The sequence below is a fragment of the Harpia harpyja genome, chromosome 14 (genome assembly GCF_026419915.1).
Source record: "Harpia harpyja isolate bHarHar1 chromosome 14, bHarHar1 primary haplotype, whole genome shotgun sequence".
Lineage (NCBI taxonomy): Eukaryota > Metazoa > Chordata > Aves > Accipitriformes > Accipitridae > Harpia > Harpia harpyja.
Window position 1 is genome coordinate 3,883,791 of NC_068953.1, and position 16,130 is coordinate 3,899,920.

Sequence of the window (16,130 nt, forward strand, 5' to 3'; positions counted from 1 at the left end):
TGCGTGACATGCGAAAAGATTTTAGCCGCCACCCAGGTGAGCACATTGTTACCTGGCTGCTCCGATGCTGGGATAATGGGGCTAGGAGTGTGGAATTAGAGGGTAAGGAAGCCAAGCAGTTGGGATCTCTGTCTAGGGAAGGGGGCATCGACAAGGCGATTGGGAGAAAAACACAAGTCCTCAGCCTCTGGAGGCGACTTCTGTTAGGTGTAAAGGAAAGATACCCCTTCAAGGATGAAGTTACATGTCACCAAGGCAAGTGGACCACCATGGAGAGAGGTATCCAGTACCTGAGGGAATTAGCTGTGCTGGAGGTGATTTATAATGATCCAGAAAATGTGCAGTCACCCACAGATCCAGATGAAGTCCAATGCACACAACTGATGTGGCGGAAGTTTCTACGAAGTGCGCCACCAACCTATGCCAACTCATTGGCAGTAATGTCCTGGAAAGAAGGCAATGGACAAACGGTGGATGAATTGGCTGTCCAACTCCGGCAATATGAAGGAAGTCTCTCTTCCTCCCTACGGGCCTGTGTCTCAGCTGTAGAGGAATTGTCCCGAGAGTTCCAGCAATTCAAAGTGGATATGTCCTCCTGCCCACCTGTACAGGCCCGCATCGCAGCTATTGGGAGTAAGCACTCCTCTGCCCAAGAGAGAGGAGAGAGAAAGTACACACGACGGGCTAACCTGTGGTTTTACCTGCGTGACCATGGAGAGGACATGAGGAAGTGGGATGGAAAACCTACCTCAGTCCTGGATGCACGGGTACAGGAGTTGCGAGAAAAAGCAACCAGAAAAGAGGATTCTTCTTGGAAAGCTGCTGCTCCAGTTTCCCGTGAGCAGTCCCCCAGATGCAGTAGATGGGATGATGCCATTTCTGATCCTCTTGAAGGGACTTCTGATTCATGTGTGCGAAAAGTGAGTAACGGATATTCTAACCAGGATTAGAGGGGCCCTGCCTCCAGCCAGGTGGAGGAGAGGGACAACCGAGTCTACTGGACAGTGTGGATTCGATGGCCTGGCACGTCCGACCCACAGGAATATAAGGCTCTAGTAGACACTGGTGCACAATGCACCCTAATGCCATCAAGTTATAAAGGGGCAGAACCCATCTGTATCTCTGGTGTGACAGGGGGATCCCAAGAGCTAACCGTATTGGAAGCTGAAATGAGTCTAACCGGGAATGAGTGGCATAAACACCCCATTGCAACTGGCCCAGAGGCCCCGTGCATCCTTGGTATAGATTATCTCAGGAGGGGGTATTTTAAGGACCCAAAAGGGTACCGTTGGGCCTTTGGTATAGCTGCATTGGAGACGGAGGAGATTGAACAGCTGTCTACCCTGCCTGGTCTCTCTCAAGACCCTTCGGTTGTGGGGTTGCTGAAGGTTGAAGAACAACACGTGCCAATTGCTACCACGACGGTGCACCGGCGGCAATATCGCACCAACCGAGACTCCCTGATCCCCATCCATAAGCTGATTTGCCAATTGGAGAGCCAAGGAGTGATCAGCAAGACTCACTCACCTTTTAATAGGCCCATATGGCCCGTGCGGAAATCTAATGGGGAATGGAGACTAACAGTAGATTATCGTGGGCTGAATGAAGTCACGCCACCGCTGAGCGCTGCTGTGCCAGATATGTTAGAGCTTCAATATGAACTGGAATCAAAGGCAGCTAAGTGGTATGCCACAATTGACATTGCTAATGCATTTTTCTCCATTCCTTTGGCAGCGGAGTGCAGGCCACAGTTTGCTTTCACTTGGAGGGGCATCCAGTACACCTGGAATCGACTGCCCCAGTGGTGGAAACACAGCCCCACTATTTGCCATGGACTGATCCAGGCTGCACTGGAAAAAGGTGAAGCTCCAGAACACCTGCAATACATTGATGACATCATTGTATGGGGCAACATGGCAGAAGAAGTTTTTGAGAAAGGGAAGAAAATAATCTAAATCCTTTTGAAGGCTGGTTTTGCCATAAAAGAAAGTAAGGGCAAGGGACCTGCACAGGAGATCCAGTTCTTCGGAGTAAAATGGCAAGACGGGCATCGTCACATCCCTATGGATGTGATCAACAAAATAGCAGCTACGTCCCCACCGACTAATAAAAAGGAAACACAGGCTTTCTTAGGTGTTGTGGGTTTTTGGAGAATGCATATTCCAAATTACAGTCAAATTGTAAGTCCTCTCTACCAAGTTACCCGGAAGAAGAATGATTTCAAATGGGAGCCTGAGCAACGACAAGCCTTTGAACAAATTAAGCAGGAGATTGTTCATGCAGTAGCTCTTGGGCCGGTCCGGGCAGGACAAGATGTTAAAAATGTGCTCTATACTGCAGCTGGGGAGAATGGTCCTACCTGGAGCCTCTGGCAGAAAGCACCTGGGGAGACCCGAGGCCGACCCCTGGGGTTTTGGAGTCGGGGATACAGAGGATCCGAGGCTCGCTATACTCCAACTGAAAAAGAGATATTGGCAGCATATGAAGGAGTTCGAGCCGCCTCAGAAGTGGTTGGTACTGAAGCACAGCTCCTCTTAGCACCCCGACTGCCAGTGCTGGGCTGGATGTTCAAAGGGAGGGTCTCCTCTACACATCACGCAACTGATGCCACGTGGAGTAAGTGGGCCGCACTGATCACACAACGGGCTTGCATAGGAAACCCCAGTCGCCCAGGAATTGTGGAAGTGATCACGGACTGGCCAGAAGGCAAAGATTTTGGAATGTCGCCAGAGGAGGAGGTGACACGTGCTGAAGAGGCCCCGCTGTATAATAAACTGCCAGAAAATGAGAGGCAATATGCCCTGTTCACTGATGGGTCCTGTCGCATTGTGGGAAAACATCGGAGGTGGAAGGCTGCTGTATGGAGTCCTACACGACTAGTCGCAGAAACTGCTGAAGGAGAAGGTGAATCGAGTCAGTTTGCAGAAGTGAAAGCCATCCAGCTAGCGTTAGACATTGCTGAAAGAGAAAAGTGGCCAGTGCTCTATCTCTATACTGACTCATGGATGGTGGCAAATGCCCTATGGGGGTGGCTACAGCAATGGAAGAAGAGCAACTGGCAGCGCAGAGGTAAACCCATCTGGGCGGCCGCACTGTGGCAAGATATTGCTGTTCGGATAGAGAATCTGGTTGTAAAAGTACGTCACGTAGATGCTCATGTACCTAAGAGTCGGGCCACTGAAGAACATCAAAACAACCAGCAGGCAGATCAGGCCGCCAAGATTGAAGTGTCTCAGGTGGACCTGGACTGGCAACATAGGGGTGAGCTATTTATGGCTTGGTGGGCCCATGATACCTCGGGCCATCAGGGAAGAGATGCAACATATAGATGGGCTCGTGATCGAGGGGTGGACTTGACCATGGACACTATCGCGCAGGTTATCCATGAATGTGAAACATGTGCTGCAATTAAGCAAGCCAAGCGGTTAAAACCCCTGTCGTGTGGAGGGCGATGGCTGAAATATAAACAGTGGGAGGCCTGGCAGATTGACTATATCACACTCCCACGAACCCACCAAGGCAAGTGCCATGTGCTTACAATGGTGGAAGCAACCACTGGATGGCTGGAAACATATCCTGTGTCCCACGCCACTGCCCAGAACACTATCCTGGGCCTTGAAAAGAAAGTTTTATGGCGACACGGCACCCCAGAAAGAATTGAGTCGGACAACGGGACTCACTTCCGAAACAACCTCATAGACACCTGGGCCAAAGAACATGGCATTGAGTGGGTCTATCACATCCCTTATCACGCACCAGCCTCCGGAAAAATTGAACGATACAATGGACTGCTGAAAACTACATTGAGAGCAATGGGGGGTGGAACTTTCAAACATTGGGATACACATTTAACAAAAGCCACCTGGTTAGTTAATACTAGAGGATCTGCCAATCGGGCTGGCCCTGCCCAACCAAGACTTCCACATACTGTAGAAGGGGATAAAGTCCCTGTAGTGCGCATGAGGAGTATGTTAGGAAAGGCAGTCTGGGTTAGTCCCCCCTCAAGCAGAGACAAACCCATCCAAGGGGTTGTTTTTGCTCAGGGACCTGGGTACACCTGGTGGGTGATGCAGAAGGATGGGGAAGTTCGATGTGTACCTCAGGGAGATTTGATTTTGGGAGAGAATAGCCAGTGAATTAGGCTGTATGATATTTAACTGCTAAATAACCTGCCAATGTATGTCATTGTATCTATAGTGTCTATATGCCATATCAAGGGTATTACTGTAAGAATTACCCAAATGACTGAAGGATGGACTTTGAAACTGAGCCAAGTACAACAGTGATAGAACTTGAACTGGTGCCCAGCAATTTCCTCAAGATCAGCCTCTTCGACCTGCAGGCCAAGGGTGTGGGTTGCACCAAATGTACCAGCCACAAGTTCCAGAGGCAGCATACAACAACCTAACACCTCACACCATCTCTCTTATCCTGAAGAACTGTTACAACAGATGGAGCCCCAAAGTCATGGACTAAATAAAATTGATGGACACATTGGAGGGATAGCCCATCGACTAAGGGAGTACTATTTGTGTGTGGGGGGGGGGGGGGAGGGTGTCCATATACATATATACATATAAGACAAGGAAAGTGGTAGTAGTTGATTGGAAAATGTAAGATCTGGGCATGATGTCGATGGTATAGAATAAGGGGTGGATAATGTCCTGGGTTCAGCTGGGATAGAGTTAATTTTTACAGGAACCTGGGAGGTGGGGGGGGGGGCATAGCCGGGGCAGCCAACCTGAACTAGCCAAGGAGCTATTCCATACCATGTGCCATCATGCTCAGTATATAAATGGGGAGCGGGCCGGGGGGAGGGCTCTCGACTTTCGGTGGCGGAGCGTCGGGTTCCGGGTGGTGAGCAGTTGCACTGTGCATCACTCTTTTTGTACATTCTTTCATTAGTACCGTTGTTGTTGTTGTTGTTGTAATTTTTTTTTGTGTTGTCCCAGTAAACTGCCCTTGTCTCAACCCTCGAGGTTCCAGGTTTTTTTTTCCTTTTCTCTCCTCCGTCTCCTCCCTATCCCACTGGAGGGGGGCGGGAGGAGTGAGCGAGCGGCTGCGTGGTCCTTTGTTACCGGGTGGGCTGAAACCACGACACCAGTAGAACATATTTTTTCATGATGATAATTTTTATAATGGTAATCTTCTTCTACAAGTAAAATATGGTTGCTCCTATGAGACTTCCAGTTGAATTTGAAACCAGAGAACCTATTACAGGCACAAGTACTTATTATGTAGCATTAGAGATGATGGTACATTTTTTGTTAATAGGAGAGACTATCTCAATAAATACAGAGGAATGAAGTATCATGCAATGTTGGTTCATTTTTCATCTTGTTCTAGGAAGGAAATTAATCATCTGTTTCTTGTGTGTAAATCACCTGTGAAGTGCAGGCGTTCCAATAGTCTACATTCGTTACGTTGCCATCTTTCAGGATTCAGGAAATGGGATGTAGTGAGGAGGCACTGGTCTCAGGAGGGATATTAAAAGAAATTTGAGTTGGGCAGGGGAGTAGTTAGGGAATAGAGAAAAGTCTCATATCAGAAAGCCCTTTTAGTGGCTGAAAACTGCATAGAAATTGGAAATTGTCTGAAAAGCAGGGTTTGTTTTGGAGCCAGTTGTACATGTGAGTCACAAGCAGCTCCAGAAAGCAAGTATTCGGTGAGAGTTTTAATAAAATCTTACAGTAAATCTTTAATGAAAGCTGAGCAGCTTTGGATTTTGCATATAGAGAGTACAAGTACACAACTTGGAAAAAAGGCTATTTTCAGTAATAGGTAAATCTTTTAAACTGTGATTAAGGGGAGTGCGGTAAGGTACTGGGGAGGAGGAGTTTCCTTGGCTGGGAATAGAAGATCCTCTGTCACTCACCTAAGTCATCTGTAAACTGGGCAGATCACTGGAATCCATACCAGAATCTTCTTCAGGAAGTAATGAGAATTATGGAATAATTTACTAATGCTTTATTGTGGGAAGACAGAAACTTTACGATGTTTTGGAGCTAACGGTCTCCCTTTTCTTTCATTTTGCTGGATAGCTTGGCAGATGAGACCATTTGAGATCTGAAGTGTCTTCTAAAAGCAGCTATTCGCATGCAGTTGAAAGATTTCTGCTCATCTAAGTTGCCTGTAGGGATTAAAAGGATTAGCAAGAAATGGTTGCTGTGATTAGTAAACTGTTTATGATCAACATTTGGGAATTCAGGAAAAAGGTAGCTGTGACTCACTTGAAAAGGAACTGAGTAAACTCATGCTGCTAATAATTCAGCTTTGTTATAGGGACAGAAACATTTATTTACTCATTCCCATGACTAAATTTATTTGCTGATATCACAAGAAGTTATAAATCCATAACTGTATATGGCTTGCAACTTTTGACCTATACAAGCTCATGGGAAAGGTTCCGGTTTTGTCATCCACTCTCTGAATTCCTCAGAATTCTGCCTGGATTTCTTCTCTTTATGTAAAATGTCGGTTGTTCTCTGCCAGCCCACTCTATCTTATTTAGATATTTATTTAAAGTACGAATACCTAAGAACCAGCTCTGTATTTGCTTATGTCTTTATACTATTCCTGGAAAAGTGGGCGTCCCAGTTCTAGGAATGGCTTCTGGATAGATATTGCTGGATTACAAGTAGCACATAATAGAACAGCCGTAGGACGGCCATCAGATAGTCCGCATTTTCTGCTAACTAAACTTTTATGATCTCTTCTTCATTAAAGATGAGGAGCAAAATGGTACAATTTTTTCTCTATGGTTGACAACTATTTCTATTTTTTAGAATAAAAACCTGGGCAAGCTTGCATTTGTTAGAAAATTCAATATATACTCCTCTTCATTGTCTTTTCATCTGTGTGCATTCTCAGTCCCTGTTAAGAGTCTAATCTGGATAAAATGTTAGGAAATTTAACTTGTACCAGCTACTTTGCTCTGTACAGAGGTCATTATCATGCTTAATAGTTATGACAGAAAACTGGCAAGTAGTATTTTAGGTTTCTGTCCAAGTTATGCTCCAAGTGATGCTGAACTGTATCTCACTTCAACCATCTGTAAATTAGAGTAATATCTCTATCACAGTGTTGAGTTTAATTAACTAATAATTATAAAGCAGGATGAGATTGCTTGCTATCATTACAGCAGTAGCAGAATTCAGTCACAGTAAGTTGATTTATTTTCTTGGTGTTATTTTTCATTTAACTTTTTCTGTTTCAACTGCACACAAGAGATAGTGCCTTTGGTGGGGAGGGGAAATCTCTTCTTTTTGTCAATCCTCCTATAGAAACCTGACCTATCCTCTTAAAAATAGCGTGCCCTTAAAGAGGTGGACCACTTAGATGCTAATTCTTTGTAAGCACCATTTAGCACAAGTAATGCAGTTTCCTCAAGAAAAGAAGTGCTAAGTCAGTTAAAAAAAAAGATGTCTAAGGATACTAATTATGCAGACAAAAGTACAAATGGGCCAGATATCTTAAAACAAGGAGTGAGATAATGACTTCTTTGGCAGCCTGTATTTAGTATATGTTGCACCTTTCCTTCCCAATTAATCTTTGAGCTTCTCTTTTTCTTGTATTTAGAGGACTTTTCTCTTTTTCTGTGTTTGTTGCAAAAGAAAGAAGTAGTCTTACACATGCTGCCATGTCCTCCTGCTGTCAGTGTTGTTTTCTAGGCTCGGCAGCATTTATCAAGGCTAATCGGTGATGCCTTTCTCTGGGGAGCTCTCCATAGCAGAGCCTCAGAGAATGGCTCTGCATCCACCCAGCCAATTTCTCAAAATTCTGCTTGGTTTCACACTGAGCATCTCCAGGTAAAATTTAAACATAAAGGATTAATCTGAAGACGCCATGTTAAAATAAACAATTTTGTTCAAGGAATTTTAACAAAAACTTCCTACTGTATGTTTCTGGGAAGCTGTAGAACACATAGAGGGTTCTGCTCCTCACTTATGTCAAACTACAGTATAGAAATAAAAATCAAAAAGTGGATTTCGAAGTAATAGTTCATGTGCCAAACCTGGCAGTGCAGTCACAAGTGCCATGCACAAGACGAAAAAAATCCCCCCAAACCAAAAAAACTCAAATATAGGATGAGACAGAGAGCAATTCGCATTGAAGGCTGTCACTTCATCACTCACTTTATGGTTCTTAGTCCCTTTGGGACTGTAAATATTTAACTAAATTAAGTTGTTTAGTCTTGATATTACTCCTCAGAAGTATTTGAAGATCACTTTTAGTGTGCTAAATTTTAATATTGGGTCATTTGGTTTTTTTCATGGGTTGAAAACAGAAATGGTTTTCCAGCTGACCACTGGGTGTGGAGACCCTCAAAGGGCAAACTCAGAGTAAATGAGAATGGAGACAGTTTCTCTGGACCGAAAGGTCTCATTTTCCCAATTGCAAAGCCCTGTCAGCTTTACACAGGGATTGTGGAAAACTACAGATGAAACGTTCTGCAAAGAAGACGCTTGTTTCTGTTCTTTTAAAACACAGTGTATTTTTTCTGGTACAATTATTTGAGTAATATAGTTAGTGAATAGAATTACATTTTATTTTAAATTTTTAGCCCATAAGCATTTTCTGTCTCTCATTTTAGAAATACAAATTTAAGAAACCTAACTTAATCAGTATCAACTGTTGGTTCAAGTTAATGTGATTCCTTTCCAGCTATGATCTAATTTCCATAACTAATTTACATCAGGGTATCTGTTCTGCATGAGAATTATCTTGACAAATAAACTAGCGTGTTCCAAATAAGTAGCTTGCATTCCTGTAATCTACCTTCTTTCTACAGCTATTTTGGACATAATGTACCAGTTATATCTGGTACTTCTCTCTTCCAACTTGTTCTACCACACCTAACACTCTCTCATTAAACAAACAGAGCGGGTCAAACTGTTTGAAATTATGTGTTTTCTGTGGCAGTGGCTGGTTTTTCACCCCAAAATTTTGCCTCTGCAGCTTGAATCATATGACACAATGGCTAAGTAGTAGATTTGCACTAAAGCACTACTTAGCAGTTATGTCATTTGGAAGAACACAATCATTATGAACACTAAAACACTCTCTCCATCATGTAAATGGAAAATGTCAGCCTAGACCTAGTAACATCAATTTGTGAATCCACCTGGTGTATAGGAAATGGAACAGAACTGTTGTATGGTTTTGTAAATCACTTTCGGTGCTATGTTATAACGGGCGTATTGTCAACACCACAGTCTCATTTCACTGACCTTAAGTAAAGCACAACAATACCTGTCCTGTGCTTTACATTCATTGTCCATCTCTTTCTGTCTTACGGAAGCAGTAGTGCACAGTTGTCAATCCACCACAGCCCTGCCTGTATTTCTAAAGGGAGAACAAAGGACATTTTGAAAAGATGTACTTCAGCTGGTTTACACGTCATTAGACTGTTGCCCAAAAACTGTCCTCCTGTTATTCTATAAATAATGAGAGTAAACAACACATTATAAAATATCCGTGTTGCTTGGATGCCTTTCAACCTCCATGCTGGGAAATAACAGGTTGAAATCCTGGGAAGGTCTATAATTCTTGTCTGTAGTATGAAAATGCCATTTAAATCTGGGGGAAAAGGAGAAGAGTGCCATGAGCAAACAGTAACTATCTGTTGCTGAAGATGCTGACAGCATTCTTTTTTTTTTTTTTTTTTTTTTTTTTTGCATTGGCTCTGATTGAGTTCTTAAGTGACTCTAAAGTTCAAATTTTGGTAGGAAATGCTTTCCATCAAGAAATATTAGGTGACTTAAGGGTTGATCTTTCCTAAATTTCCTTTCAGATTTCTTCAGTTAGGCAGATAAACTAAAAAAGTCCTTCTGATGCTGACACTGTGAAAGCAGTAGCTGAGGGCACTGTCAATCCGGCATAATATCTCTAGTGACTCACTCTTAAATGCTGGCCTGCCTTCATACCCTACGAACCTTGTCACCCTCAAAGCTTCTTGTGATTTTCTTTCCAGGAACAATTCTGATCTTAAACTATGAATCTCACAAAAGAATTCCCGAATGAAAGCCATTTTCTGTCCAAAACAAGCCCAGGGAATTACTGCTCCCAGTAGGTTTTGCAGTGCCCGGTTATGAGCTCTGAATTCCCCATCTCCAACTTGACCACTGCAGTTCATCACAGCATGACCGGTTTGGGTAGGATGGAGTTTCACAGCATAAGGAAAATTCACCTCTTCTTCTGAGGTTCAGCAAAAGCTGATGGCTGAATGCCGTTAACACAGAATAAAACCTTACATGTCGTATAAATGTTACGCGGGCGTTATGCTGGTCCTCTACAAGAGGGAGGAGGTACTCTCTTTACTCATCCACTGGAATACTCCACTCTCCTGCCGTGACTTCTGAACCGCTTAACAAACTCCAGAGCTGCCGCAGTAACTCCAGCCAGGCTGAAACCCGAAAGCTGCCGAGCCCCTGTTAAATGCCTTTGTAACCCACTTTTGCCTGCCCTGTTCCACGTAGGGATGTGGCCTTGCGGGGAATGGCACCTCGTGCAGATTGCTGACTATTCTTGTCTCTCTCTGCTCGGCGATTGGTAGCAACATGAGATATGTTAACTCACTTTATGTCTTCTTTTGACATTGTAAAAATAGAAGCTACATTAACATTTTTTGTGAAGCTGAAGTTAAACTTGTCTTCTCTGCACTTTTACTTCGGTTGCTGTCATGACATAATGCTTATAGCGATTCCATCTGACAACTAATGAACCATGAATCCGACGGAAGTTTAGTATTAGATACCTTCCAGTGAGGGATTGTATCAAATAACCTACCTTCTAAAATCTATTGTGATCAGCTATCGCCCTTATAGTATTTGGCTGATAGTCCTGTAGCGTTATAACCTAAGACTGATGCAGAAATAAAAGCACAGAGAATTGCTACCCACTTAAAAATTTATAGTGATGGATTTGGACATTTAATCATTCCACTGCAGGAGAAGAGCTGCCTGGAAGCTGCATGTCATTTGTGAATTGCTCTTCTCTCCTGTCATTTCTCTGTACCGTTCTTATAAATATCGCTAAGTGCAACCTTACTTTACAACAAGTAGTTTCTTCCATGCCAAGTCTGACAAGTGGGTTTCGCGTCTGATTTATTTTTCAACATGTTTCAATAACTGGTTTGACATGTTATTGCTTTCTTAATGGTGATTTGTAATCCTATACAAATCAGCTGTGTTTTATATTGACAGTGCGAGAAGCAAAAAACCTAATTCCCATGGATCCAAATGGACTTTCAGATCCTTATGTTAAACTGAAGCTCATCCCGGATCCTAAGAATGAAAGTAAACAAAAAACAAAAACCATCCGTTCGACTCTGAATCCAGACTGGAATGAGGCATTCACATTGTAAGTTTAAGGCCTTTTAATGTAGTATCTTTGTATGTATTGAATCATTTATTTCAGTGTTGCATTGAAAATTCCTCTATTTCTCTCCTTTTTAGTAAATTAAAACCTACAGACAAAGATCGACGGTTATCCGTAGAGGTCTGGGACTGGGATAGAACAACCAGAAATGATTTCATGGGATCTCTTTCATTTGGGGTGTCAGAGCTTATGAAAATGCCAGCCAGTGGATGGTAAGAGTTTCTGAAAAGAGAGAAGGAGAGAATATATCACAGCAACTTTAAAATCAGTATTTTTCTTCAATATAATGTACCTTTTTTTGAGCTTTTCACTGTTTCTCGGGCTATAAATTCACTGAAAATGCAACTAAACCTAGGAAACATAGGCTATATATAACAAAGGAGGGTAATAAAAGGAATGCTTTTCTTTTGTGGTGTTCATGAAACTTCTGCTGGAGCCAGGAGCTGCTGCAAACTCAATTCTGTGTACATAGTCTTGTGATATGAATTTTATTTTTATCTCAAATATGATATGTTCATTACTAAGTGTATCACGTTATATATAGCTCTGCAAATTCAAAGTACATGGGAACCGATTTTATAAAATGCCATCTTATTACCTACCAAGCTATGGGTAGAACTCATCACATCTTCTCAAAGAGCGTATTTCATCAAAGATAATTGTTTAGGGCTATAGAAGCACTGGAGGCAAAGGTTCTTCAGGGTTGATGTCTCCCATTATATCGCAGAATGGGTGTGGAGAATTTCCTTGTCCATTAAACTGCCTTGGCAGATAGTTTGGGATTAAAGATCTTATTTTAGGTTAAATATATTCTGTTTCTGAGTTTGCTTTAGATCTTTGAAAGCAGTTCTTTACATACCTGTGACATTGATACAAACCACACACGAACAATTAAATCAGATTTTAAATCTAACGGGAATAAAACTATAAAGTCACCATTTTTTTCTCAAATGTTCCACAGGTACAAGCTGCTGAATCAAGAAGAAGGTGAATATTATAACGTTCCAATTCCAGATGCTGATGAAGATGGAAATGCAGAGCTCCGGCAGAAGTTTGAGGTGAGGATTAAACACAAATGGGTGCAACTATATAATGCATACATTTTTCAACCTATTAAAAAAAAAAAGCCTGTTAAAAGAGACATATATATTAGAGTGCTACTATTTCTGTTGCCTGTGACAGCAGTATGTGCCTTTGGGTTTCTTGAAGATTGGACCAAATGGCTTAATTCGGTAGTGGTATCATTTTTCTGACAGTTCAACTTCTCTGCTATGACACTTGTAAGTTGGTATTTTAAAATATTTTATGTCAAGTATATGTAATAATTTGAATGTCTTTTAATACTTGCTGCAAAATCTGCCAGCTGTTATCACTAGTATCTACATTATTTGACAAATGCAACTCTCAGAAACAACAGTATTTTAATACTTAGAATGTTTCACACTTTTTTTTTTCCCTAAAGAAATTATTTACAATGCTAATTACTGATTATTTGGAGCCTCAAAATCTTTGTAGAAGATTGTCATCTGAAATTCTGATATCTTTAACGTGGGTATGGAAGTTTCTAAGGATAAGAGGTATTGCTGGTTATACCAGCAATAGAAACAGAAAAGAAACATTGAAGAAAAGCTATACTTTTCGCAGTCTTCCTGCCTTCTGTGGTGCAAATTGGAGTGGTTGGTAGTCACAAGCATGGTCTCACTGTGCTATGCAAAGGAGTTGTTTCTTAATGAACAGACTTAGCCAGCAACTCTGCCTCTTCTCAGAACTACAGCCGATATTACAGCAAAATACAACAGGAAAGGTATGGCTTGGGGAGGGAGGTGTTTTGCTAATGGCTGTACTGGCTTCAACTCATCTGACCTGACTACTCTTTCCAGCTGCATACACAATATTGAATTTGAAATATTCCAGTCTACAGTATTGTTTTCTTTTTTCTGGTTGAACACTTACAACTTTAGCCTAGCTGTTTATCCAAAAAGTAATTCATGTACCTATTGTGCATAAACAAACACTTACGCCTGTTCCTTTCAACCTGAAATGGCAATTTTTTATGTTCACCATCAGGCAGAATTCTACATTGTTATTATAAAAGATGGGTTAACCCAAGAAAGTGAGGAAAAACGGCACATGTTCAACTTTCAAGAAAGAAAAAGAAAAGGTGCATCAATTTCTTCTGAACACATTTGGATCAGCTACCATACTTTTGTCTGCAGCATGAACTATGATTTTTGTTATACATTTGAGAAATATTTGAAACTCCATTCCATTTTCCTTTCTTTACAATTGTGATCTGACCAGTGTGATTTTATTTTGCTGCACTAGGTCATTTTCTATTCAAGATCATATTTACTTTTTATCCTCCTTAGAAAGAATAGCTTCAAAAGTAATTATTTTCATCTCTACATGTCTCTGTGCAATATACAGAGTCTAGAATTGGGTGGATATGTGTATGTTGGTGATACAGCTACGGAAATCTACCCAGTTTTTCTCAGGACAGAGACAGCACAAAGACAAGTCACTAAAATTGTCTATTTAAAAATGTCAGTAATTATATGCAGTATGTTTGCATATTGAATTTACAGTCTCTTAGGTTTTTTCCTTAAGCCTACTGTAAATACATTGGTTGCAGAATGAAGAGTCAGGTTTTATCTGTGTCCTGCTATGAAGTGGAGTAGAAATCCTGAGAGGTTGCATGATGTAAAGCTGCTGGACTGGGTCCCAGAAATGGCAGCTTCACACAGGGTCAGCTCTGCCTCAGAAATAATTAGTCTGTCTCAAAGTCTAATTAGTTCAGCTTCAGCACTGTGTATTTGAGGCTTTCCCTGTTCTGGAGGTAGCCTGGTTGATGCTATTTTAGTGGTCTGAATTAATCAAGGAAATGGAATAGGTTTTCAGTGAACACACTGTCTCCAGGAATATCATTTACAGAGTTGGATAATGAACAGTTTTAAAACTTAGTGATGATATATGGGAATATTGGTAACCGAACAAAACGTGTAATTATAACTAGACCAAGGCTAGTATAATGCAGTATTACATGGTGAAAGGATTTAGATTCAACCTCTTTCTCTCTCTCAAAGTTTACCAATATGAGAAGGAACAGAGGGAAGCAGCACCTTCCAAGTAATGTTCCTACTTGGTTTCAAGGGGAATTACTGTGATGGCTTGTAAAAATTAACAGCACAGATGTCTGAATGGTGGTATTTAACTTATTAGCTATTCTGGTATGGCACATAAGTGGTGCTGACTCTGATCATCTTTTATGTTATTTTTCTTATGATTTGTATCTTGGCTTACATAGTCATTTTATTTTAGGTATCCTATACTAAGGAACAAGTAGATAGCACTGAGAAATATACTGCTATTTGTGATTTAATGACATCATCGAAATAAATATTTCCACTGTTCTGAAATCAGCTTTGAAACCTTACAGGAAGAAGATTGCAGATCTTGACTGCCATTTTACTAGGGGAGTGTATTTGTCAGGAAGATTAAGAATATAGATAGACCAAGAGGTCATACTGAGCTATCTTCTCATTTATCAGTTTATAGAAAAGAGTAACTTCAGAGTGCTTGCTAATCAAGTCTACATTTGTGGTGCTTGGTCTGCTTTTTGATGTATGACAGTGTGATTGATATCCAAGCTACATTGATTTAATTTTGAGTACAAAATGACAACAATTTCTACAAAAGTATTGCATTACTAATATCAAATACTTAAAATGAATAATGGTGGTCTTCAGAGCAAAGAGCTATATACAAACCTAAGCTATGCAAGAATAGAGAAACTTTAGGATGAAAATTTCATTGCTTAATATTAAGAAAGAATAAGAATATTTTCAGGTTATAAAAGATCAGAGAGCCGGCAGATGTGAAATTTTTGAAACCAGTTTCTGGTCTTAAAAAAAAAAAAAAAAAATCTAAGGCATTCTTAAAACTGGCTTTGCCCTTTTGACTAAAGATTAGAAATGTGCTTAGTAGAATCTCCAAGAGCACTTAGGAGCTACCTCCCTTTTAAATCAAGGAGAATTTTAAAAATACCTGCCTGCATCTATAGTTCAACAGACATCTTTAAGATTTGGCCTCAAGCTCTCATTGATTTCAAACTGTTTACACAATCCTATCATTTCTTTCTAGCTTCAGTTTAACAACCCAGACTTCTTCTTTAAATGTGCTTATTAGTCACACAAATCTCATTGGTATGCTGCTTTACTTACTGGACCTTCTGGCACAAATTCTTTAAGTCATTTACTCAAAGTAAATCTACCATAAAATAGCTATACGAGATTCTAAATAAGTAAGTAAATAAATAATAGATTCAAACATTCTGTTCACTTAATTTGTAATTGAACAGTAAAAACTATTTGTCCTGAGAAAAAGTTAACTCATGGCCCATTCTGCCATATCTAAACCAGCTGAAGAATTAACACATGGCTTGTGCCCAGTAGTTATAGATCCTATCCAACAAGTGGGACCAAATTTGGGAAAGAAAGAAGAGTTGAGGAGGATGGTGGTTTTATTAATGGAATCATGCAGTGACCTCACTACGTATTTTTAGATTTTACTGCAAGGAGTTTTCTTTTTATATACTGTCTCTGTATTATCTATATGAAGATGTCCAGTATATAGAAATTGAGGTGTATTATGCATAGGTGCAGTGCAGTATTTTCTATATGACACAATTTAATAATTCTACATATTTTTTGGATCTCACCTATCACTAAAACTTACAAATCAATTATCTGCTC

At 40.8% G+C, this 16,130-nt stretch overlaps 1 protein-coding gene across 3 annotated transcripts in view; it reads left to right on the forward strand.

The window, feature by feature from the left end:
• PRKCA (protein kinase C alpha) overlaps window positions 1-16,130 on the forward strand; it is a 169,458-nt gene that overhangs the window by 108,445 nt on the left and 44,883 nt on the right. For all 3 annotated transcript variants that reach the window (XM_052807383.1, XM_052807384.1, XM_052807385.1), the window contains exons 6-8: window positions 11,205-11,361; window positions 11,457-11,591; window positions 12,341-12,437. In XM_052807383.1, coding sequence (XP_052663343.1) covers window positions 11,205-11,361; window positions 11,457-11,591; window positions 12,341-12,437 — 389 coding nt within the window. The remainder of the gene's footprint in view (window positions 1-11,204; window positions 11,362-11,456; window positions 11,592-12,340; window positions 12,438-16,130) is intronic.